Below are 25,339 nucleotides of genomic sequence, written 5' to 3' on the forward strand. Positions count from 1 at the left end.
GGTAGCCTAAAGTATACCCAATTAGTTTTGTCACAAGGACTGATTTTGTACACTGAAGTTTTGGCCTTGTGAAATTTTCATGTAAACTTACTTTTCCATAACAAGCTAAAAAGTAACGACAAGTGTGAGAAATGTTCATACTTAAAAGTCAGCAAAGGAATAGTACACTGATGCTTCTCTTCAGACTTAGGTTGTGTCTGTAAAGGGTATTTTAAAATTACCTAGCCCAATTAACTTCTGTCAAAGATGATTGGAACAATTTAAGGATTTTTTTGCAAATAGCGTATTAACATAACGTTAAAGCAGTTCACACACAGTGTTGCTCAAGACTGTAGTTGCAGATTTGGAGTGCAATTTTTCATGCTTACCCTGAAGTGTAAACAACACAGTCTGTCATTGTAATAGAAGAAATGTGCTGAAATTACGTATCATCTGGTAAAAAAATAAATTCTTTTCTGATACTAAAATGTATAACATTGTAATAATATCTACCTTATTTATTTAGTTTACTTAAGTTGCTTTATTCCCTTTCAAAACCTCTGAATCGGTCCTATCTCTAATACAAAATTATCCCTTCTTCTCTGTTATGTGTATGATTGCAAAAGCTATTACCATCCAAAATGCATTTCAATGTTTTTATATACAATTATTTAGGTAATTTTTCCCATTGTCAAGTCACCAGTGACCAACCCCACAATTTGAGGCCAATTATGACTGTCTGAAACTGACACTTTATTCTGGCTCCGACATCAGTGCTTCTTAGCAACAGCAAGAATGTAATTAAAAACAACATTCCAATTCTCTGCGAACACTTAAGGAAAACATTACTTTGCATTTTTTCTGCCATTTAAGCCTTGCATTACAAAATTAAATGATTGGTTTGCTCTGGGTAAAACTCAAATACTGATCTTCAGGTGCTCATGCACCTGTCTGTTAAACTTCAAATTGTAAACTTAAAGGTGAAGAACAATCTTTAAAAAATAGTCAACCATTTTCTGACCTTGGAAAGAGTCAATTATCTTCTAACAGGCCATAAGGTGGGAATATTCAGTGCAGCATTCATAGTCATAATGACAGATTACCAGTTAAATGGTATAAGATCACTATCTTGGTAGACCTGTTTATCATGTGCTTTACTATTTGCTCTTGTTGATAATACAAGGAAGTTAAAGAGAAATAAGAAACTTACCTCCCAACACATGCGAATAACAGCAGAGAGAAAAATGAAAAGATAAGGAAAGACACTGCCATTGTCTTCTTTCGTCCAATCCGGTCAATAATCCATAACGTTACTAAGACACCTGCGGAAAGATTAATGTGCCCATGTGAATGATGAACCCAGATGCTGACTCATGGAGTTTGACTTAATTGGCACAAATTATTTCTTTCTACATGATTTTTTAAAAATTATCGTCAACTACTTTGACTCGTCACTGTGAAATCAACACGCTCTACGACCATGGGACTTCCCGGCAGAGTTTCTCATGTCTTTTGTTTCTGTATTCATTCAAAGAATATGGGCATCACTAGCTTGTCAAGCATTTATTGCCCAGCCCTAGTTGCTTTTGAGAAAAGGGTGGTGAGCTGCCTTCTTGAGCTACTGCAGCCTTGGTGTAGTCATGCACACAGTGCCAGTTAAAAGGAAGTTCCAGGATTTTGACCCAGAAGGAACAGCTATATATTTCCAAGTCAAGATAATGTGTGACTTGGTTGGAAACTTGCAGGTGGTAGTTTTCCAATGTATTTAATACCCTTGTCCTTCTATGTGGTAGTGGTCATAGTTTAGGAAGGCTCTGTCTAAGGAGCCTTGTTGAGTTACAGCAGTGCAGCTTATGGATGGTATACACTGCTGCCATGCACATCAGTGATGGAGGGAGTGAATGCGGAAGGTAATGTATGAGGTGCCAATCAAGTAAACTGCTTTGTTGTGGATGGTGTCAAGCTTATATCAGGCTAATCTCCCAATTTTCTTTCCCTTTCCACCACCCATTGATAAATCCATTCAGTACTCCCCAGCAAGAATGTAGAAATAGAACATCCCCAAAATTCTCACCTGGAAACTCTGACAATGTGGTCCAAAGAAGGTCTGTGTAATCAGTAGCATTCAAGTATTTACATTCCAGTGTACACCTTCCCTCAGGTTTCTTGCCACTTGTCGACACTAAAAAAATGAAGGAACATTATCTTCCATCCATGTACTCATGCCAAATGAATATTATTCACACACAAATTATTTCTCTTGCCAACTTCATCTCCTTTATCTCTTGAAGAGATTCACATGCTATATTCAAAAGAAATGTGTTCTTGATTTTACTCTACAGAGTCATCATCTTCCTTACAGCCATCATCCCCCATAACCTGTAAATTAACAACTGCAGAAATGTGTCATTGAATAATTGGTGACTTGGTTTCTTTCTAGTATAAAGTTAAATGCAGTGTTATGACTTAAAATGCAAGAAGTCCTCAGTCAAGAAGTTAGGTGATATCATGATTGAGCTTCAAAGTCAATGGAAGGAGCAAGGTAAGGATCTCCACACACTTGAGGTCCTGAGCAAACAAACTCAGAATGGGAAATGCTGCTAAAAGTCTTGGTATCAACATGTAAGTGACATAGGGAAGGAAAAATTCATATTTAGTTCAGTTTGAAGCTGCAAGAAAATGTCAAAGAAGCAATGGCAATAAAAAAAGCAAAAAGACAACCAAGAAGAAAAAGGACCGGGTGTAGGAGCTGACAGAAGCATTACTTAGCAGATTACGAGCTATAATTTGTCCATATAAAACTTAGCTGAAAGGTTAAAATGAGATTGTAAATTGAAGTGCAGTTGTACTAAAGATTACTTTTAAAGCTGCTCTTAGCTGCAGCATCCTTTAAAATTCATCACAGAAGTGGCATTGCTTATTCACTTTCTACATGGACTCCTGACTTGAATAAGCAATATAAATGTCTTGACTGAGATTCCCACACAATATGTCAATAGAGCACATTAGAATGAGTGAGCAACTGGTACAGATGATGATTCACTCCACAGAGTATTCTGTTTGGGGAATTTAGTTATTGAAGTTAAGCTTATTCCAATATGATTATTTAGCCAGTGTGGTTATTTTAATATTTACTCATTTAATTTATAAGTCATTAGAGCAGCTTTCAGAACTACAGTCAAACACGGATCAATGAGATTTTCCCACTACTCCCCCATTACAACACTGGAATAATCAGGAGGTGTACTTACTGCTACACACATCACCTGCCTGGAAAAGCTCTGTGGTTAATAGAACCAGTCCATAATAGGAGAAAGCATTGGAAAACCTAAAAACATAAACAGAGGTCTGTGTATTATTATTCACAACCACTGAGCAATGTAACCTTGTGTTCTCCATATCTTGTCCCTTTCCAGGGATGTTGTCTAGAATAGCATTAGTTAAAATTACTCCAGATAAAAGGATTAAAATATATCCATCAAACTGATAGATTTTTTCCAACTTTCAATTTCTGTTACAAGCATAACGTTCACACCTTTGTATATCTTTAATCAGCCTGCCAAAATGTTCTTTATTTCCCATCACCCTTTGGAAACTCAGCAATTGTGTTCCTTCTCTCTTCAGGCAAAATACAATACAGTGAAAGCAATGAGAGAGCTATCAGGGACAAAAAAAAAAATTCTGCATCCAAATTGTCAACCAATACAAAAAAAACCAAGATTTGTGAAAGTGAACACATAATACATCAATGTCACAGGGGAAACCAGCATCCTGAGAAGCTCTACACAAGATTGAAGGATATGAGAGATAGGGTGCTCTGTGTTATTTTCCAAATTTTGGCATAGGCAAATAGTCTGAACTGATCCATTCAGATTATATGTGCTCCTATTTAAATGGACACATTTCTGTTAAGTGCTGGCAGCAGGGGAGGATGAGAGAGTGAACGTTTATTTTTATTGACCGTGCATTTTATGGATTACTTGACTAGCCAGCTGCGACTTTCAACAAAACAGCTATTGTGAATACTAAAAGCAATGGATGGAAAGGTGCTGTGATTACTCCAGGGCCAAAGGAACTGAGATAGTAGCTACCAAAAAGGAGCAACCATGGTGCTTCATATTCACTGTGTCCTGAAATAATACTGAGCTCACTTCAGCTTAGCACCTTGTTTATTATTTATGCTCAGTCTTCATTAGTGCAAATGCAGATGGATAAACTGATGTTAGAATGTTTCTTTATCTTTGGTGGAGATTTCAGAGTAAAACAAAACTCTGGATGATCTGAATAATAAATAATTAATTCGTCGTTAAAAGGTAGTTAGGACAAACCAATTTGTTGACAACAATAAAATTGCATTAATTTGATCTTAAACAATACACTTACCAAATGAACCATAAAAGGACAGTGGTTATTCGAAACTGTGGTGTGAAGAGGTCCCAAATTCGTCCACGGTCCTCCTGTCTCAAACAAGCATTTAGCAAATTTAGTTCAGTGCAGGCTGACAAAACAATTCAAAAGTTATTTCACAAACAACCAGCAATGATTATCAACATTTTGAAGCAATGGGAGCTGTTAATTCTTGAAATGGTATATTTGTTTTAAAAGCTTAGTTCCAGCTCATTCATCTTCTCAAATACTGCAAATACTAGAAATCTGAAATAAAAACAGAAAAATACTGGAAATACTACACCAGGTCAGGCAATGTCTGACAGAGAAAGAGAGCCAAAATCTAAGGTCAATGATTAAGGGATTGATAATGGGCCTGCACATTATTAACAATATGCATATTTAAGCCTTTTAGTAACAATTTACAAAGCAGCATCATAGAACTGGACGAACAGTCACCTGTAGTGTCTCTTCATAGACCCTGCCAGACCTGCTGAGTTTCTCCAGCAATTTCTGTTTTCATTTCAGATCTCCAGCATCTGCAGTTCTTTGTTTTAATTTAGTGTTCAACTCACTGCCACATCTCTTCCAGATATTCCCTCCTTGAAGAAATTCTGCTCCTATCTTCAATAGGATTTCCATTCTAACTGTTTTCCTGTTCTCCATTATTATTTTCATTTTCTCTCCTAATATTTGTCAAAGTCTTTGCCAAAACTCACTTCCATAGCCACGTCATGTTCCTCAGTGACTGCCTCCAGCTCATACTCACCCTGCCTGGATTCCAACTGAAGTTTCATCCTTCTGTTTCGAATCCATCCAGGATCACAAGTATCTCCATGATGTACAACACTCATCAGACAGCTATACTCGCTGCCTCCTGAGATCCACACTCAGTGCTAAGCACTGCCATATGCACATTCTTGACTTCTCTCTCCATCAGCACCACCTCACTCTGTCCCAGAGCTGTCCTGTCCCCACTTTCACTCCATTCTCTGAATCCTTTGAAGTTCTAACAACAAACTATTTCTCTTCCTTTCAGGCATTAAGGAATGTAAGTTCAAACAACTTAGGGATACTCATGCCCCTCTGGGACCCTCTTCCCCACTCCTTCCTTCTGACTCCATCCTTTCTCCTGATTCCACCACTTGTCATGTATTTACTATCACTTCTGACCTTCCGGTCTCTGATGCTGAATGTTCCCTACTCTTAGTTTTATCCCTTTGCAGCCCCACCTCAATGAAATTCAGAAACAACTTGATGTTGAACTTTTCTTCTGTCACTTTTGCCTCCATGCTCATTTCTTTGGAAGGAGTCCTCTCCCCATTCTACAAACCTCTTCACCCACCTCCAACACTCACCCTCCACCTGGACCCCTCCCTTCTGGCCTTCTACTTGCACTCGAACTGTTCATTGAGATTTGTTGACAAGATGTTGGTCGCTTTAATTTCTCTTGCCACGCGCCCCCCCCACACCCCCAACCCCAACTCTTCATTCAAACTTAACTCCCCCTTAACTGGTTGTACTCTGTGGTCTCAGATCCAATCCCGATTTTCTCATCAAGCCTGCAGACAAACGTGATACTGTTGTTTTCTGGCGTACTGACCTCTCCATTGCAGAGGCTAAGCACCAGCTCTCGCGAACCTTCTCCCATCTCCCCCGGACGATGACCCTACCTTTGAGCATCAGGCCATTGTGTCCATGACTGTCACCAATCACACCTTATCTGGAGATCTCCCCCAACACTCTCCCACCTGATAGTCCCCCAATCCCATACAGTCTGCTTCTATCTTCTCCCCAAAACCCACAAACAGGGCTGCCTGGGCAGACCCAATGTTTCTGCCTGTTCCTACCTCACAGATCTTATTTCTTCCTAAAAAAAAAAGGCACTACCGGATTCAAAATGTTAACTCTGCTTTCTTCCTATGGATGCTGCCAGACCTGCTGAGTTTCTCCAGCAATTTCTGTTTTTGACATAGAGCCTATTATTTGCCAGCCAAATGGCAGTTCATCATGCATGACTTGGATAGTGAGTTTTGACAAAATAGTTGACTACAAAGAACATCATAGCAAAGTTCAATTCTGACCTTACCTGACATCTATGTGAGTGTATTTTCCAGCAGGAGTCACTGGATTAGCGACCAGGAGAAGAAACACTGACTGACATCTCTTCTTCTTTGTCTGTGGACAAGGAGGTCAACGATGCTACTAACAAACACCAGCCAATCCATCAGGATTCATTGTCAGAATCATCCTGATCTGTAGTGGTTGGTCTCACTCGAGGCAGTTTCACTACTTTCTGTTGTTGTTTCCATTCATTATTTCTTTTCTTTCCTCCCTCCTCACAAGCCAAATACAACCAACAATCTCAACCAAGTTCCAGGCTAAATAAAAACCGAAAGAACTGCGGATGTTGTAAATCAGGAATAAAAACAGAAGTTGCTGAAAAAGCTCCTCTGAGGAAGAGTCACCAGACTTGAAATGTTAACTCTGATTTTTTTCTTCACAGACGCTGCCAAACCTGCTCAGCATTTCCAGTAACTTCTGTTTAAGTTCCAGGCTAAGATGGCATACTGGCAAAATCATTATAAATTGGCTGCTTTTCTGGTTCCAAACTGATTTCCAGATAGTACACACAGTGTTGCAGATAAATTGGTTCTTGGCTTTTTCATTCATTCATTCATTCACCTTGTCCCCTGGAGAAGTAAGTGCCCTATAATGACCAAGCTATGAAACCCACCTGGCAAGAAACTGAAGGGTAACACAACACATTGATGGACCACTGGAGGGTAACATTGCTAGGATTAGCCATTATAATTTTCTTTAGTGATTGATGTGTGTCATACCCAGTAAAGATAACATATTCCTAGCTTTCAAGATACATTCTGTATGAAAAATAGGCTTATTGAAATTGTGACAATATTTTGGCTTTACGAGGTTTATTTTGTCATTTTTTTTGAAGAGACGTTTTGAGATAGAGGTGCAAAGTTGTCTCTTCCAAACCAGCAAACAGGTTGTGAGGCCCTGATTTTTTTTCAAGTTGGAACAATAAGAGCAACATGAATGGCTGGAGTCAGACTCTCACAGAACCAGGGTTTTAGTTTAGCTTTCATCAGTTCTTTGGGTTTTGAAATGGACTGTGGAAGCTGTTACATCTCTCTCAGCCACAGCAAAAAGCTGGAGTTCTCTCTTTGCCAGAATTTTCTCTTAGTGTTATTTTCTCCTGGACTGGAGAAACACCGCATGTGAGACAATCGATTTTACTGAATTTGCCTTTGCCAAGGGTGTTTTCATGGGATGTTAATTACCTGGACGAGTTGCTGTTTAATAGTTAAATGATCTATTATTCTGTTAAGTTTTCCAATAGAGTTAAAATTGTACCAATTTTTCTTTCATTTGCTTGTATTTTAATCGTGTGTAAGAATAAAGTGTGTTTTGCTTTAAGCCAAGTAGCATAACCAATTAAATTACATCTGGAATGCAGCACCTTACACTTGCCTTTAAATAAGATAAAAGTTTGAGTCTAGGCAATCTCCTTGATATATTTGAAGGGGTTTGGTCTGCTCCAAAAATTGACATTAAAAAGGAGACAATTTGTTGCAAATGTGTCTACCAAGAGTCAGGTGATGTCTTGATATTTCCGCAAAGAAATAGTTCAGATCTCTGGGAAATTTTTAAACTATAAATGATCGTGGGTGGAATTACCTCTCTTGAGGAAAATTTTCAAAACACAAAATTACATATGAAGTTACACTTCCTATCAACTAGGTATTTACCAAAGCTCTAAATCAGTGCTCCCATCCCTGCCATCAGATGCATTTCTGTGAGTCCAAAACCTCATGGAGGCAGTGCAGAGAAGCAAATTTACCACCAGCAAGTTTGAACAGCTGCCATTTGTCCGCCATGATATGGCAATGGATTCTGATTTTGAATCTTGTTTGTGGCCTGTAGAAGCATTGATCATGTGGTCACATGAGCAAAATTGACCTCAGATAACAAATCTTATTATTATTCATGCCATTCAGAGGCAGGTCATTGTGGAAACCAGCAGGGTCAAAGGAACCATTCCTCCAGCACCAAGAATAGAATAGTGCCTGAACAACCAGTTAATTCAGAATTCACCTGGGAAAATTAATTTTAACAGAAACTCTGCCATGTCAGTGTTTGGAAACACAGAGGCTTTCAACTTCTTATCAACCAAAGAGCTACGAGAGAATTTATCCAATATATTTGCATATTAAAGGACTAAATTTATTCAAAAATTTCCTCCTGGTATATCCATTAATAATAACCTAAATGCATGTATATAAGTGTGTGTGTGTGCGTTTGTGTATGTGTTTGTGTGTGCATGTGGGGTGCACACATATGTTTGTGTGTGTGTGTGTGTGTGTGTGTGTGTGTGTGTGTTTACGTCTGAGACAGAGTGAGTATTTTTCATTACATTTAAATTTCATGGTTGTAGGGGTGACCTGTACCCTGGCTATATAAAGTAACTTGTACCTGACCACACTAAGCAGCCCACGCCTGCTTACAAGGTGGCAGACAGAAGCTAAGCGAAACTAAGCAGCCTGCTCACACAGTAAAATACAATGGTACCTTTTGAACAGAACTGCTAGAAGAGTCAGTAAAAGAATGCTGCATGTTCCCATCTGAGACAGTTCTGATATAAGGATGCCTTAGGACAGATAAATGACCAATTCCAGCTTTATTAATGCAAGTCTGATTGTCCCAGTAAATGAATAATGTCAGATGCTAGATTAGGTCTTGAAGCAGCTACAAGGATAACAGCTAAAGTTATTTCATAGTAAATAGTTGCCTCTTTGAAGCTACCAGCAATATTAAATAGTTTCCAGCTAAAAATGCTCTAATCATAGAAGTTGGTTTCAATACATAACCAGAATATATTACAAGCCTTAAAAAACATTCAAGCTTAGACGTGAAGGTTAACTAACCCTAAGAGATGCCTTCTCTTATACGCTGAACAAGGCAGATTGCTCACAACCCATACATTACAAAATGCTGACAGTAGAAGTAATTGTATAAAGTTACACTTATAATTAACTTTATAACAGAAGTTAACCTTATAGCAATTTTACTTACAACTGACTTTTTTTTATTTTTACATTGTGTAATTGGAACAGTGGGAAAATAAGAGGAGTAACTGAACATGATAAAAGACACCACCAAAATACAATGGATAATAGAATTTGAGCTGTCCTTACACATAAACAAGCCTGAGAAACACCCAAAGCAGTATAGCTATTACATTTTTGAAATGCGAATGAATAGGATGCATAGAAAGATCACAAGGTCTAGAGAATAAAATGTCTAGTTAATACCATAAGATCATGGGAACCTGGGGATGTCCATAGAAGTGTACATCATTGATTAATTGTTCCACAGATTGGGTGTTTGGATTAAGGGGAAGGACAGTGAATACGTTGTGTTTGATTATTGTAACGCAAAATGTATAAAAATGCTGTGTTTCTTTCTAAAAGCAGAGGGTGTGTCATTGATCTATCTTCCAAAGTCAGATTCGGGCAAGATCCTCTGACCCTCTCCCTGTATAAACTGGTTTCTGCTTAAAAAACATCTTCCACTTGCCTGCCTCTCGGGTCTTTGCCCCCCGTCGGGATAAACGCTCCTACAATGGTGTTGGGTGAATAATCTGTAATTGTCCTTCTGACCTGAAATCTTGCTTCATTTCTATTACCAATGTCAGAATGCCAAAAAGATTTCAAAACATCCCTTCCAAAATATACCTCCTGTTGCACACAACCAAGATATGTGAGGCAAGGAAAAAAGGGCTCCTAACATCCCCTTCCCATCAGTAACACATGGAAAAAATTATAAACAAAGGCTTTGGAAACAGGTGAAATGATTTGAAAAGCAACAGGATACAGATCTGAAGGGAGAATGGATTAAAGGAAGTAATACGAGGGGTGGGGTTGAGATCTAAAAAGATATTCTTGTTTAATATAATGTTTAATATACAATCTGTTATACAAAAATCACGTTCTGTATTAACAGAAGTAATATTTTAATAAAAAGTAACTGCCATCCCTTACCTGTCTGGCAACTATCAATTTTCCAAGTGGCATTGGTGCTCCATTTTCTGTAGCAATGCGTTTTAATGTGGCAATGGCTTTTTCTTGGTTCCCAGACAATACATCATAACGTGCACTTTCTGGAAGCCACTAGAAATGAGATATAGAGCCATCTGATAGCATTAACTTTAACACACAACAATGTTAAGATTAAGGTTGGTTAAGCCTTCCCAGCTTTCTGATCAGGCGACTTTATAAATGTAACCTGCAATCCAGTTCCCCAATATCACAGAAGCCTAGTTGATTAATTCCTTTCCTGATAACTTCTCTGCACAGAATTCTAATAGATCCAGATATTTTCCATGCTGTTCCATTTCAAAGCAATAGTTTTTATAAAGAATCTATGATACGGAGACTGGGGCCACTCAAGAGGTCCCGGAAGACGGGTGAGTAGCTAATATTGTTCCTATGTTCAAGAAGGGAAATAGGGATAATCCAGGAAATTATAGACCGGTGAGTCTCACATATGTGGTTGGGAAGCTATTGAAGAGAATTCTTAGGTATAAGATTTACACATATTTGGAAAAGCATGGCCTAATTAGGGACAGTCAGCATGACCGTGTTTGGGGCGGATCATGTTGTTATTAACTTGATTGATTTTTTTTGAGGAGGTGACGAGGGTGATCGATGAGGGTAGAGCAGTGGACGTTGTTTACATAGATTTTAATAAGGCTTCTGACAAGGTCCTTCATGGTACACTCATCAAGAAGATTAAGATGTATGGGATCCACAGCGACTTGGCCATTTGGATTTAGAATTGGCTTACCCATAGGAGACAGAGGGTACTTGTGGATGTCCATGGATAGTGGTGTTCCGCAGGGATCCGTACTGGGACCTCTGCTGTTTGTGATTTATGTAAATGACTTAAATGAAAACATAGATGTGTGGGTTAGTAAATTTGCAAATGACACAAAATCGGGGGAGTTGTGGATAGTGTAGAAGGTTATCAAAGAATGCAGCAGAATATAGATCAGTTGCAGATATGGGTGGAGAAATGGCAGCTGGGGTTTAATCTGTGTAAGTGTGAGGTGCTGCACTTTGGGAGATAAAATGTTAAGGGAAAATATACAGTTAATGGCAGGACCCATAACAGCATTGATGTACAGAGGGATCTTGGGGTCCTAGCCCAGAGCTCCCTGAAAGTGGCCACACGAGTAGGTAGGGTGGTAAAGAAGGTGTATGGCATGCTTGCCTTTATTGGTTGGGGCATTGAGTACAAGTGTCAGGAATTGATGTTGCAGCTTTATAAAACTTTGGTTTGGCCGCACTTAGAGTATTGCATTCAATTCTGGTTGCCACATTACAGGAAGGATGTGGAGGCTTTGGAGAGGGTGCAGAAGAGGTTACCAGGATGCTGCCTGGATTAGAGGGGTATGAGCTATAAGGAAAGGCTGGACAAACTAGGGCTGTTTTCTTTGGAGTGGCAGAGGCTGAGAGGAGACCTGATGGAAATTTGTAAAATTATGAGAGGCATAAATAGGGTTGACAGTCAGAATCTTTTTCCCAGGGTTGAAATGTCTAATACCAGAGTGCATGCATTTAAGGTGAGAGGGGAAAGTTGAAAGGAGATGTAAGGGGCAAGTTTTTTACACAGAGAGTGGTAGGAGCCTGGAATACACTGCCAGGGGTAGTGGTGGAGGTAGACATGATAAGGGCATTTTAAGGGGCTTTCAGATAAGCACATGAATAACCAAGGAATGGAGGGATATGGACCATGGGCAGGCAGAAAGGGGTAGTTTAATTTGGTGTCATGTTTGGCACAACATCATGGGCCTGTTCCTTGCTGTACCATTCTATATTCTATGCTCCATGTTCGATGATATTCTATAATGTTCAGTGATTTGAATCTGCTGTGAGAGCATTTCCTTTGTCAATGATTAGACTCAGATTACCAGACTGAGAATTTTTGACACTTGTTCAATGAGGTAACAGAAGATTGAAAAAGGGTCTCCTTTAGTTATCCTGTGATCTACTGCTACAGTCATTACGTCTCTTCATTGTGTGAGGTGAAAGTCATTCTCCCCACTATTTTTTCTTCTTTCCCCTCCAGCCCTCATTTTCTATCCTCAAAGCTTGCCATCATTAACCAAAACATAGGCAAAGGATCTTCCAGAACGCCCATGTAACATATACCTTCCATCACCATCCTTAGATTTTCTCTTTTTTTCATGCCTCTACTCAACCTCCTCCTAACAGCAGCCTTAATATCTGAAGAAGGGTCTAGGCCCAAAACGTCAGCTTTCCTGCTCCTCTGATGCTGCTTGGCCTGCTGCGTTCATCCAGCTCTACACCTTGTTATCACTATGTGAAGACTTGTAATGTCCTGGACTTTACACATTATGTAAACTGAATGTAGTGATTTTTTTCCACCCTCTTGCAGCAGGTTCATACATTTCCAACATTTTCTGTTTAAAGTTTTACTTTCAGAGAAGATACCTACAAAACACAAAATGGCGAAAATCATAAGAGGCACTGCAGAAAGAATGAGTAACCAGCGCCAGCCCAGCGTAGGCATTACCACCACTGCCAGCAACACCTCGAATACTGTTCCAAAGGCCCAGAACACCTGAAAGTGAAGACAGCTACAGTTGAACATGAATCACAGATGTTGAGAAAACCAAGAGACTCAAATTAATTATTGATAGACTGATTTTTCAATTCCTTTTAAGTCCTTAGATATCTTTGTCCTGTGTTACTTTGGAGCCCAGAGTTAGCAAGGAGTTGGGGAGTAGTGGCTGTGGCAATGTTTACTGGAATATATACTGGAACTCGGAATACACACTGGAATATACACTGGAGGCATTTATTAAAAAGGCACATTTTCTTTATGGTCCTCAGGGGGTTATTATTTAGCTTCAGCTAACTGAAGGGGGAGCTTTAATTTGCATTTTACCTATGGAAGGATTGTACAAAGAGATCTTTACTTCTTCTCCAATGCACACAAGACTTTGGAAAGCTTGAAAGGGCTATATAAATGAAGCTATATTCCATAGATATCCCTTGTATTGCTTGATTTTGGAGAGATTGATGGAACATAGAGGATAGAACATTTCCCTGCATCTAAATTTTGCTGTACCTGGCCTTGAAGCACTTGACACTGAGGCCCAATGTTAAGTCAAATTTTCCCAGCCAGGAAATCCCTCAGTTTAATCAATACACTTCACTAATCAAGAAACGGTTTAATCAATCAAGAAAAATTCAATATTCATCGCACAGGTAATAGATGATAATATTCATTTCAAGACAGTGATCATATCCCACTCACCTCTATTAGTAAAATACACTTTGCTCTTGACTTCATTGGAAGGAATTCTGCATATAATGTTACCCTGGATGAGCAACAAAAACCAGAAAGATTTGTCTATTGATTCATTTAGAATGAAGAAGTTACAGTAATCGTATGTGATGTACTCACGATTGTGGAACACCTCCAATCCCAAAGCCCACCAAGCCTCTAAGTACAAGGATCCAGCTGTAGATTGGTGAAAAGGCACTCAGTACTCCATAGTACAATGTCCAGAGTACACTAACTTTCAGACCCTGGATTCAACACATAGAAATATAGATGGTAAATACTAGACTCTAGCAGTGACCAGAGAATTAGGCATAACACTGGTAGCTAATGGAATGGCACAGGAATCAGTGCTGGGGCCACAATTATTTACTATTTTATAGATACATAAATGACGTGAATGGCAAAAGTGAATGCACTACACCAAGTTTGCAGAAGACCCAAAAATAGGTGGGAAGGCATATCGTGTAGATGACATAAGGAGTCTACAGAGGGATATAGACAGGTTAAGTGAATGGATATAAACTTGACAGATGTAATATAATGTGAGAAAATGTGAGATTATGCACTTAGGCAAGAACAATTGAAGAGCTGAATATTATTTAAATGAAGAGAGACTGCAGAAAGCTAAAGAACAGAGGGATATGGGAATCCTCATGCATAAATCACAAAAAAACTGGCAAACAAGTTCAACAGGTATTAAGAAAGACAGATGGAGTGCTGGCATTTATTTCAAAGGTAATGAAGCATGAAAATAGAGAAGTCTGGCTAAAACTCTAGCCGAACTACACTTAGAATATTGTAATCAGTTTTGTTCCCTTACCTAAGGAAAGACGTATTAGCCTTGGAGACAGAAAAGGTTCACTAGATTGATTCCGGATATGGAAGGATTTTGTTATGAAGTGAGGTTGAAAAAATTGAGCTTGTAATCATTGGAGTTTAGATGAATGAGAGGAGAACTTATTGAAACATATCAGATTCTCAGGGGGGCTTGACAGAGTACATGTGGAGATGTTATTTCCCTTCATGGAACAGTCTAGGACCAGAGGGTGTAATTTCAGAGTAAGTGGTCACACAATTAAGACAGAGTTGAAGAGAAATATCTTCTCTCAGATTGAATTTGTGTAATTGTTTTAACACAGAGAGCTGATAAGGCTGGGTTACTAGGTATATTCAAGACTGAGACAGACAGCTGTTTGATCCATAAGGAAATCAAGGATAATGGGGAAAAAGCAGAAAAGTGGAGTTGAGGATTGTCAGATCAGCCATGATTTTGTTAAATGATGGAGTTGACTCTGTAGGCTGAACTCTTACAGCTTATGGAGTTAGTTATCTCACTCAAGATGGTGTTGGCAAGCTGTATATTATCGTAATCTTGCTTAGTTAGTGAAAATTTAGTGCTGTCTGATGAACCTTGCTGAAAGTGGATTTTGGTGGATGCCAGTTTAGGATGGGGTTGATCTATGATCTTGCGTTCTTAATTTGCAATCAGATTTTCACCATATAAGTGCAGGTATGAAGAATAGTCATTCAGTTGAGATACCAGAGTACGAGTTAACACTTTCAGAACATAAGAGAAGAAAACTGAAAGCCAGACGTGATTGATACTCACTGTCTTCCTACCATACTGGTCTGATATATTTCCCCATAGCGATGAGCTAGACATCATTCCTATGAACACTACCTAAAGCAGAAAAGAATGGGGCAGAAGATTGACGGTGAGAGAAAAAAGGTTCAAAATGAAACTTCAATACAATTTCGTAGCATGTGTTCAGTGACTAATGAGTGTACCAACTCATTCAAATCAAATAATGTGTTCATACCGAGGATATGAGGGCAACCTGCCAGCTCTGCAATCTCCACTCACAGTGTAGCTGAGGTGCAAGAATGCTGAGGATCATCATCTCCATGGCGTCGGCCATCTACAAAAAAATGTTCAATTAGAAAATGAATACAGAATTACCATTGGCACCAGTCCTGAGGTAGAAGGGAGCTGTTCAGTGCAATGGACTTCTCTTGAACTGTGCTGGGACCAATGTCCTGGTGAATCAATTAGTTCAGGCTATAGAAAGGATTTAAAGTATTCAAGGGTGGGTTCAGGAGGGGCCTTGCCAAATGAAAGGACAAGAGGGCATTGCAGGGCAATTATTTTGAAAATGCTAACCAGTGTGGGACAAGAAAGAGCACCGTGTAAAAGCATTAAGGAAACAACAGCAAATAACATCAAAGGGGGGAAATGGTAAAAAACAAGGAAAAATTAATAGTCTTTACCTAAATGGGCACAATCTTCAGAGCAAAATAAATTAATTAATTACACAAACAGTGGTTAATGGGTATGGTCTTATAGCCATTCTAGAGACATGCTTACAAGGAGATCAAAGCTAGGAACTATATATTCAGGGGTATGTGAGTTTTGAACTTTCAGGCAAGAAGGAAAAACTAGTCAGGTAGCTTCATTAGTAGAATAAGTGCAATGGTAATAACTGCTCCAGGATCAGATGATCTATAATCTCTGGTGCAGGTAAGAAATAGTAAGGGGTGGGAGTGGTCTATAGGCCCCCTAACATTAGCTATTCTGTAGGACAGAGAATATATCAGGAGATAATGAGAGCATATAAAAAAGGCAGTAGATTAATCTTCATGTAGATTTGTTAAATCAAGTTTATAGAGGTGGAAGAAGGAGAATTTCAAAGGGTGTATTCAGGACAGTTTCCTAGAACATTACGTTGAGGATCTAACCAAGGATCAGGCTATTTGGATCTGGTAATCTGTAATGAGGCAGGTTTAATAAATTTTCTCAATGTAAAATGTCCCCAAGGGAACCCTGACCATACCATAGTAGAATTTCAATTTCAGTTTGAGCATGAGTAACTTAGGTCAGAAACAACTGTACTAAACTTAAATAATGGCAATTACATAGGGATGTGGGCACAGCAGGCAGCAGTGGACTGGGAAAGGTGTTTAGCAATGGTTGAGGAACAATGGTAGACATTTGAGAAAACAGTTCATGACTCATAGCAAACATATATCCCAGTGAGGAAGTATGATTCTAAAACAAGGATACATCAATACTGGTTAACTGAGGAAGTTAGGGATACAAATAAAATGAAAGATAAAGTAAACAAATGTGGCAAACAATAAGTGGTAAACCAGAAGACTGGAAAAATTTTAGAAGCCAGCAAACAATGACCAGAAAAAAAATACAAGGGGAAAATGAACTATGAGGGTAAACTAACAAGTAATATATAAATGGATAGTAAGAGCTTCTTTAGATTTATAAAAAAGAAGACATATGCTAAAGTGAGCATAGGCCCCTTAGAGGAAGAGGCTGGGGAAATAATAATGAGGTGCCAGGAAACGGCAGGGAAGTTTAATAAATAATTTGCATCAATCTTCATAGTAGAGGACACTGATAACATTCCTAAAAAGCTAAATAATCAACAGGTTAAGCTGAAATACTATGAACAGTTTTGGTTCTCTTATCTAAGGAAAGATATACTATCATTGGAGGCAGTACAGAGAAAGTTGACTAGGGTGATCCAGCGTATAGAGAGATTATTTTATGAAGGGAAGTTGAGCAGGTTGGCTCAGTTCTCATTGGAGATTAGCAGAATGCTAAATGACCTTACCCAAACCTATAAGATTGTTGGGAGACTAGACAGTGTAGATATGGAGCAACGTTCCCTCTCAGCTATGCGGCTGCACACGTGCACAGCTACTCTGATGTTACACACATGTCTATGACAACATGCCGATTGGGGCATTGACTTTGGTCAGCACATGCTATGTCAGCTATGAGACCAGCACAGCTGATAAGAAAATTAGGGAATTTGGAATTCAGGAAATACTGATGGAGAGAGGTTATTGCCCTTTTGCGGGAGAGTTTAGGATCAGGGGGCATAATCTCAGTGTAAGAAGTCACCCAGTTAGGACAGTAATGAGGAGGACGTTTACCTCAGATTATAGTGAATTTGCGGATTCCTTTACTACACTAGAGGTTGAGTCATTAAGCATGTTCAAGTCTAAAATAGACAGACAAGAATATCAAGGGTTATAGGGAAAAGGTGGGAAAGTGGAGTTGAGGATTATCAATAATTTTGTTTACTATTTCTTACCTGCACCAGAGATTATAGATCATCTGATCCTGGATCAGTTATTGCTATTACACTTATTCTACTAATGAAGCTACCTAACTAGTTTTTCCTTCTTGCCTGAAAGTTCAAAACTCACATTCCCCTGAATATATAGTTCCTAGCTTTGATCTCCTTGTGATCATGTCTCTAGAATGGCTATAAGACCATATCCATTATCCATTATTTGTGTAATTAATTCATTTATTTTGCTCTGAATATTGTGCACTTTTAAAATAAAACAGTGACATTGAGGATTATCAGGTCAGCCATGATCTCATTGAATGGCAGAACAAAAGCAATGGGTCAAGTGGCCAATTTCTGCTCTTACATGTTACGATCTTATTGTCTAATCTTATATCTTATAGTCTTGGTTAATTACCTTTCTGACCAGACATTCTGATAGTTCAAACTGCTTTGGAACAATTTGTTCATCTCTATCCTTAACCACAATCCCATTTTTAAACAGTATTCATCTTAAATGTTTTTTAAAGATGCTAGCTGACATATTATCATTTAGTCTAACTAATTCAAATTTTAAGACTCTTTACTTTTGTACAGCCTTCAAATTTGTTTCATTTCCTGTGTCTCCATCATGATTTTGCAATGACTACCACCATCTTGTAATTTTTACTTTTCAATGGACTAAAGAACTGAGGCTTTGGGAAAAAAGAATTGGTTGAGTGAACAGGACCTTACCCATGCCAGTCCAGTAAGGACTGAGAGTTTCCATTGAAACTTCCCAAATCCAATGGCCTCCACAGCATCCTCCACCATGAACACATCTAAAAAATACACAGAATGTTGAAAACTGAGCAACCTTTTTTCAAATCTCTTGACTCTTTTTACATATTTAATTTTAAGTATGCTTTTATCTCATCTTCCCTGGAATAGTTAATTCTATTCCTGCCCGTCTATCTAATCCTGAAGTGCTGTCTTTGTCGGGATACAGCACCACTATTTGGTGTAACAATCAGCTATGGTTCAGGGAGAAGTATCCTTCATTTTCAATCAGGAGGTGTGAGTTCAAGACTGATTCTAGAGATTGGATCACAAAAATCTTGACTGACTCTCCAGTGAATTGCTGCACCTTTGGATGGAATGTATGGCCTCTCAAGTAGATTGTGAAAAATCCCATGGCATTATTTCAAAGAAGAAAGGGAAGTTCTCTCTTGAATTCCAGGTGATAACTATTTCTCAATAATTATTACTGTACCGTTTGGGGAGAATGACTTACAGTGTTAACACTATGACTACACTCAAATGTAATGCATTAACCATAAGTAATTTAGGATGTAGTGGAAATTGCTATGTAAGTGCAGGGATATCTTTTCCTATTGTACCTCATCAAAATTTCATCCTTCACGTTTGAGCCTAAATATCTGCCCAGGCTTCTATCATTGTCTTAAACAGCACCTACATATTTCCTAGATAGTGACCAGGAGTAAGCACTCCATTTGCTTTTAGTCATCCTTCTCAATGGAGTGGAGATAATTTGTGGATGACATATCTATATTGACTGAGGTCAGCCAAGTTAATACAGGTTCGAAATTGTGGTTATGAATCTTTTGTGCAGATGGTCTGTTACAGACAATTCCATTACCATCAGCACCAACTAATTTCAATGTAATGTTCAAGTGATACATTATTTTTCATTGTATGTGATGTTGCACATATTCCATTCTATATATTGCACACATTTTAAGATAACATAAGCCTTTTATAATAAGAATATATACTCTACCATCTGTAGGGTTTGCAAAATCTTTGGGGACAGTGCCTGCATCATCCAGCTCAACTGGTTCTAGCTCAGACCGCACTCCTTCTATCTCAATCTCATGCTCTCCAGAACAGGTGTCATCTTCTGACCTTGTACTTTCACCGGTGCGACGGAACTTCACCACGCTGGAAAGAAGTAAGCAACCAAAGGATCAACTGCATTAAAATCTGATTTGTCTCCTAAAAAGGGAATATATTCAACAGCACATCTTATTAAGAATTCTCACAGATCTCAACATCAGTCTCTGGAAAAGGGAGTCTCACCATTATGACCTCTATCCAGAGGGAGTCACTGAGTCCATTTTTAAATAGACCATATCACTATTAAAACCTACTATTAAATCATGAATTGCTCAATCTCTTGAAATACAGACAGTGCATTGTCACCATGATTACTATTACTGAGGGATTTGTCCAAGCCTAATCACTCAAAAAAATCAATTAGTTTTGTTTAAATACTTTTGCTTAAATTATATCTGTTGATCAGGGAATTGACTAGGACAATTTATTCAGAATGATGAACCATGGAGCTCATTCAACATGTAGCTCAGAAAACTGAGTCACTGAAGATGTCTGGATAAATGGCTACCGTGAAAATTAATCTCTCTGAGGCAGTCAAATTGAAATTGGATCATAATCCAACTTGGCACAATTCAATAAGGCTGGTGCCAGGACCACAGGAAATTGGTCTGCTGGTTTCAGTGGTTTACTACTAGTGAGCTCCATATGCCAGTTTCAGTCTCAAAGGCAGGTCGATAACTCTGGGTTTCAGAAAGATTGGTCAGCCTGGGGTGTGGACAATTCACAAAGAGGACTTGGCAATCCTGAGGAGAAGCTTAGAGTTTGCAGCAATGACACTCAGATTTAATCTGAAGTCAGAAGGAGCTGGAATTCTCTGCAGTAAGGTGAATTATAAAAGATTCGCCCTTTAAAGGAACCCCCCACCACGACCATCCTCCCCCCATCCCTGGCAACACATGACAAAACTGGCCATAGTCTTCATGAATGGCATTCTGTGATCACAACTACCAAATCTTGCAAAGAGGCCTCAAATATGGTCAGTCCCACAATTTGCAGATACAACTTGTTTACAGCTTGACACTTATTTACAGCTTGTGTTTTTGATAGCTATGAAGGAACCTTTACAAATATGGCAACTTCATGCTGTCAGTTGAAAAAGAGTTCATGGAAATGCCTGTCATATTGATCCTTCAAGCCCTTGTTTTATTTCTATTGAATAGGTACAGCCAAATCTAATTTGTAAGGTGATGACTCCTTCATGTTACCACCAATTATAACTTAAACAAGGGTGCTGTGGGAAAAATGGACAGATAAAATGTAAAGATATTAAAATGGAATATAATTATTTTTAATTAAGCCAGAAGGGAAAATCTGTAAAGCTGTTCTGTTTCAGAGCATTACACCTTATACTCTCACTTTCGGTCAGATTTGTTTACTTGAATAAATCATACATGAAATGAACATGGGGATCTCCTACTGCTCTTCAGCGTGACATCAGCTAACTCAGCATAGACCAGAAATTAGGCATTGGTCTTTCTAAACTGGGATGGCTTAGTACCACATCAGGTAGTGACTCTGCCATCAAAAAAAACCTTCTATTTCAAATTTTAAAAGTTGCATTCCATTATCCACTAATTGCCTTTAATGGTGATTCATTTATCAAACATTAATGCAGTAAAGCATTCAAAATGAGATATTTCTGGGTGCTGCCAGGCATTGCTTTGATATGGAAGCAACCTGAGCACCTCCATTATTCTCCTAACACAGTATTGTGAGATAAAGGCATAGAAAGATAAAAGAGTCAAGCAAAGATGTGACAGGATTTGACTGTGGTTTTTATTGTATTCCTAGTGAATTATTTATTTTATTATGCAGGAATATGAGAGAATGAAGCCTTTGAAAAGCACTGTTTTTGGATTGCCAATTAATTATAGAGACATGACAGCACAGGATGTCTTTGTTTCTGACTTATAGATTTAAGTTCAGGAAAACAAGGAGAGCACGATCTTTAGTGGCCCTATAACATTGGTTGATTTATTTTTATATTCTCCAGTAGGATGTGAAGGGGTATCACTCACAAGGCCAGAAATTGTTTCCTGTTCCTAATTTGCATTGAGAAGGTGGTGATGAACAGCCTGCTCAGCTGCAGGTCCTGTGGTAATCAGGGAGAAAGAAAGCTAATATACCAAAAACGCAAATAATTATGACTAGCTTTAATATTTTGTTTTTGAGGTATCAGTAAGGGGATTGTATAGCAAAACTGACCAAATCTGGCACTAGAAACAAACAAAATTGAAATGTGGAGATTGTCTGAGGCTAATGATATTTCTACTCACCACACTATCATGACTGGGAAATGTTTCACACAGAGTAAGTACCAACTTTCCAGCATTTGAGTTTTGAGGAGTTGAAGGTTAATGTCTGGGATTGCTCCAATCAACCCAAGAGTAAATATGGAAACAGTATAATTGTGGTAATTTTATCTAACTAGAAATCTAGAGGCCTGGACTAACGGTCCAGTCACACAAATTCAACAGGAAGACTAACCATGATTGAGGTTTGACTATTGCTGTAATATTTCAATGCGTCATATACCAAGGTGAAATTATAACTTATTTTACTTGTGTTGAGAAATATAGTCCTCATCACTGTGATGTGCCCAATTTTAAGTTGCTTTAGAACTAACTTAGTTCTTACTCCCTGAAAAAAAACACATAACACAACGCTTTAAATTTTTTTGCATTTCATTGGATTTCTTTGTTTAAGATACAAATATTTAATGAATCAATTCATCACTTTTGACTTCCAAAATATCATACCAGTTATTTTTCTTTTCTCTTCCTGCCATAAACCTCCCAGTTCTAGGCAAAGCTGTTGTTGATACCTCAGTGTACCAGGCAGATGTTTGCTTCTATAAAATCTCCAGTGATCAGCATTTAAACTCATCATTTTATCATCCTCGGGTCCTGAACTAATTTCAGGCAAAATCATTGAAAGTCAGTACCATTGCTGACATCCTCTGGCCCAGGGTACAAACATTAATCCTCAGCAAATATCAGCTCTTACAAACTACATAAAATATTAAAATACTTTTTTAAGGAAATCTTTTATCTGCTGCTCATACTTCACAGTTCTTAGCAAATTTATTTGACTGGGTTGTCGCAGCCATTGTTCATAGCAATGTGAGAAGTAATTTTTGCATCCAGTGTTGACTGGGGCAAAGTTGAAGAAATACTGTGGATTGCATACTTTGCATATTCACATCTTGCCATGATTAACCTACACTCTCCATTAGAAATAGTCACTCTTTTAAGTAGCATAACTATAACTTCACTTCATCATCCAAGTGAGTGCATCCTGTTGTCTCAATAACACTGAAGACCTTTCTACAATGGAGTACCAAAACTATGCAGAGGCTGTAGAGTTAACCATTGATTTGTGCAGTTATATTTACCCCTTAACTTTGTGCTATTATTATAAAATGCAAAATGCCATTTCCCTTCTTATATCTACCTGCTATCCTACTTACAAAGAATAATATCTTTGAATTACTTGTCTTCCTGCTTCTGCTATGCCCTTCAATATTTTTCAGTTTAAGCCTACAATCTTCTGGCCCAGGCATGAGAGTGTTCACAACTGAGCTAATTTGATACAATAAATATTTCCAGTAGAATGAGACTGATTCAAAAGTCATTGAAGATCGCCTCATAAAACAAGGTATTTTATTTCTTTACGTCTTCTGTAAAGCATATCCTTTTATTATATTCCATTAAACAATCATAACAGCCTTCAACTAAGAAGTATGTTAATTGTCTTATAGCTATAGGAAATTAATTAAAATTGTTTGATACTATTTTTCATCATGGAGCTGTGTTGCTAAATCTGTATAATATATTAGAAATTTCACACTTTTTCCCTACTATAATCAGTTTTGCTTCTAATAGTAATATAAATTTAAATAAGACATAACAAGAATGGTTGATGGATGAGTTTTAAAGAATGACTGAATTATATTTGGATACCTCAGTATCCTCTAGTCTCACCTGCAAGGGCTTAGTGTTTACTATGTATGTTCAATACTACAACAAATCAATTAGGCTTTTGTTTGGATTCCTAACTTAAGACCACATAATCTACAAATAAATTAGGAATTTTAATGTCGGACACGTAAGTTCATTTATCCCACGTTTCTCATTGCACAGTCATGTGATTCCAAACGTGAATATGTAGATATAAAGCAAGCAAAGTCCCATCATAAAGAATTACAGTTCTTTTATTTGCAAATACACTGCAAGATATTATGGAGAGGATAAATCACGCTTTTTTGTGTGATCACAGAAGTTTGCAAATACCCACTCTATAAAACACAATACTGTTGAAGATTTGAATACTACTCCAATTCTTGGTTGAATTCTTTTAATATCTATCTCAAAATCATGGTAGCACACAAGGAATAAATGCTGTTTGATAAGTTACTAACATCTTACATTAAGCTTCCACACTCTCTGCCCATTCTTTTCATTACAATCGAGGATCTTACCATAACTCATTTTTTCAAATGGCTCAAAAGGCTAGAAATAGAAAATGCAGCAAGACGACACTTGATTTATGTCAAAAGCATGATGGAGACCTGGTGTCATACACTGTCAGACATTATTCAGAATGCCTCACTGCAACCTGAGGTAGTTCTCATGTTTGAAGAGAAGCACATGTGATCACTTTATTCAAAGGAGGATTAAAGTCAAACCTGGGAACTATGAACTCAAGAATATAATCTCTGCGCAGAGGAGGTTAATGGCAAATATTTAAAGAGGTATGTATAGATGTTACAATAAACATTCAACAAAGATTCAGAAAAGAGTTAATTAATCATTTATAGAGACTGACTAGAATGGTGAATCAAGAGAACCTAGTAAATGTCAGATAGTTGGATTTTTAAAAGGCTTTTTGCAAAACACTAGACTCCAATTTGGTGATGGAATGCATAAAAATAGATTAAGTAACAGTAAACAAAGGGTGGTTTTAAATGAAGTGCCTTCTCACATGCAGTAATTACATTTGCAGATGAGATCAAAAGTTGTGAGGTTGGGAACTCAAGAGGGAGACAGATTACAACTGGATTGGGATAAATTGGGGAACACATCGAACAATACACTTTAATGTAGACTAATGTACAGTTTTATACATAGAGTCATATAAGATCATTGAATATGATATGAGAGGATATAGGTTTTAAGCTAATGACTGAGAAAGGTTTGGAAGCATGCATTGATCATTACTCAAATTTTAGGTTCAAAGTCAAGGAAAACTAACCCTTTGTTTTGCCCAGACCATTTATTATACAACTAACCCATAACACTATAGTTATATAACAAGAATTTACTACTATATAGTGCTTATAAGATAGTGAATTGATTCATGGAATTTTTTTTTCAGAAGACCGCATTTGGAACAATGTGTCAAGTTTTGGGCTCAATGCTTCAGTGAATGTCAAAGGAAGTGACTTTGGAGAATCCCATATCAATTTCTAAAGGGAAATCATGTTTAACTAAGATAACAAGCTGTAGAGCTGGATGAACACAGCAGGCCAAGCAGCATCAGAGGAGCAGGAAGGCTGACGTTTCGGGCCTAGACCCTTCATCAGAAAT

General features: G+C 38.0%; 2 protein-coding genes across 2 annotated transcripts in view; one reads left to right on the forward strand and one right to left on the reverse strand.

Moving 5' to 3' along the window:
• Window positions 1-171, forward strand: part of LOC109927903 (D-amino-acid oxidase) — a 19,059-nt gene extending 18,888 nt beyond the window's left edge. Inside the window, exon 8 of the mRNA XM_048611742.1 lies at window positions 106-171. Coding sequence (XP_048467699.1) covers window positions 106-171 — 66 coding nt within the window. The remainder of the gene's footprint in view (window positions 1-105) is intronic.
• Window positions 172-1,185: 1,014 nt separating this feature from the next.
• The window catches only part of svopa (SV2 related protein a), a 317,985-nt gene continuing 293,831 nt past the window's right edge, over window positions 1,186-25,339 (reverse strand). Inside the window, exons 2-13 of the mRNA XM_048611440.1 lie at window positions 19,636-19,796; window positions 18,591-18,676; window positions 15,585-15,683; window positions 15,374-15,445; window positions 13,885-14,009; window positions 13,735-13,798; window positions 12,910-13,035; window positions 10,431-10,559; window positions 4,363-4,436; window positions 3,231-3,307; window positions 2,054-2,161; window positions 1,186-1,301 (exon numbers count right to left, since the gene is read on the reverse strand). Of these exons, the coding sequence (XP_048467397.1) occupies window positions 1,186-1,301; window positions 2,054-2,161; window positions 3,231-3,307; window positions 4,363-4,436; window positions 10,431-10,559; window positions 12,910-13,035; window positions 13,735-13,798; window positions 13,885-14,009; window positions 15,374-15,445; window positions 15,585-15,683; window positions 18,591-18,676; window positions 19,636-19,796 (1,237 nt within the window). The remainder of the gene's footprint in view (window positions 1,302-2,053; window positions 2,162-3,230; window positions 3,308-4,362; window positions 4,437-10,430; window positions 10,560-12,909; window positions 13,036-13,734; window positions 13,799-13,884; window positions 14,010-15,373; window positions 15,446-15,584; window positions 15,684-18,590; window positions 18,677-19,635; window positions 19,797-25,339) is intronic.

Source organism: Rhincodon typus, chromosome 24 (assembly GCF_021869965.1).
Source record: "Rhincodon typus isolate 14 chromosome 24, sRhiTyp1.1, whole genome shotgun sequence".
Taxonomy (NCBI): domain Eukaryota; kingdom Metazoa; phylum Chordata; class Chondrichthyes; order Orectolobiformes; family Rhincodontidae; genus Rhincodon; species Rhincodon typus.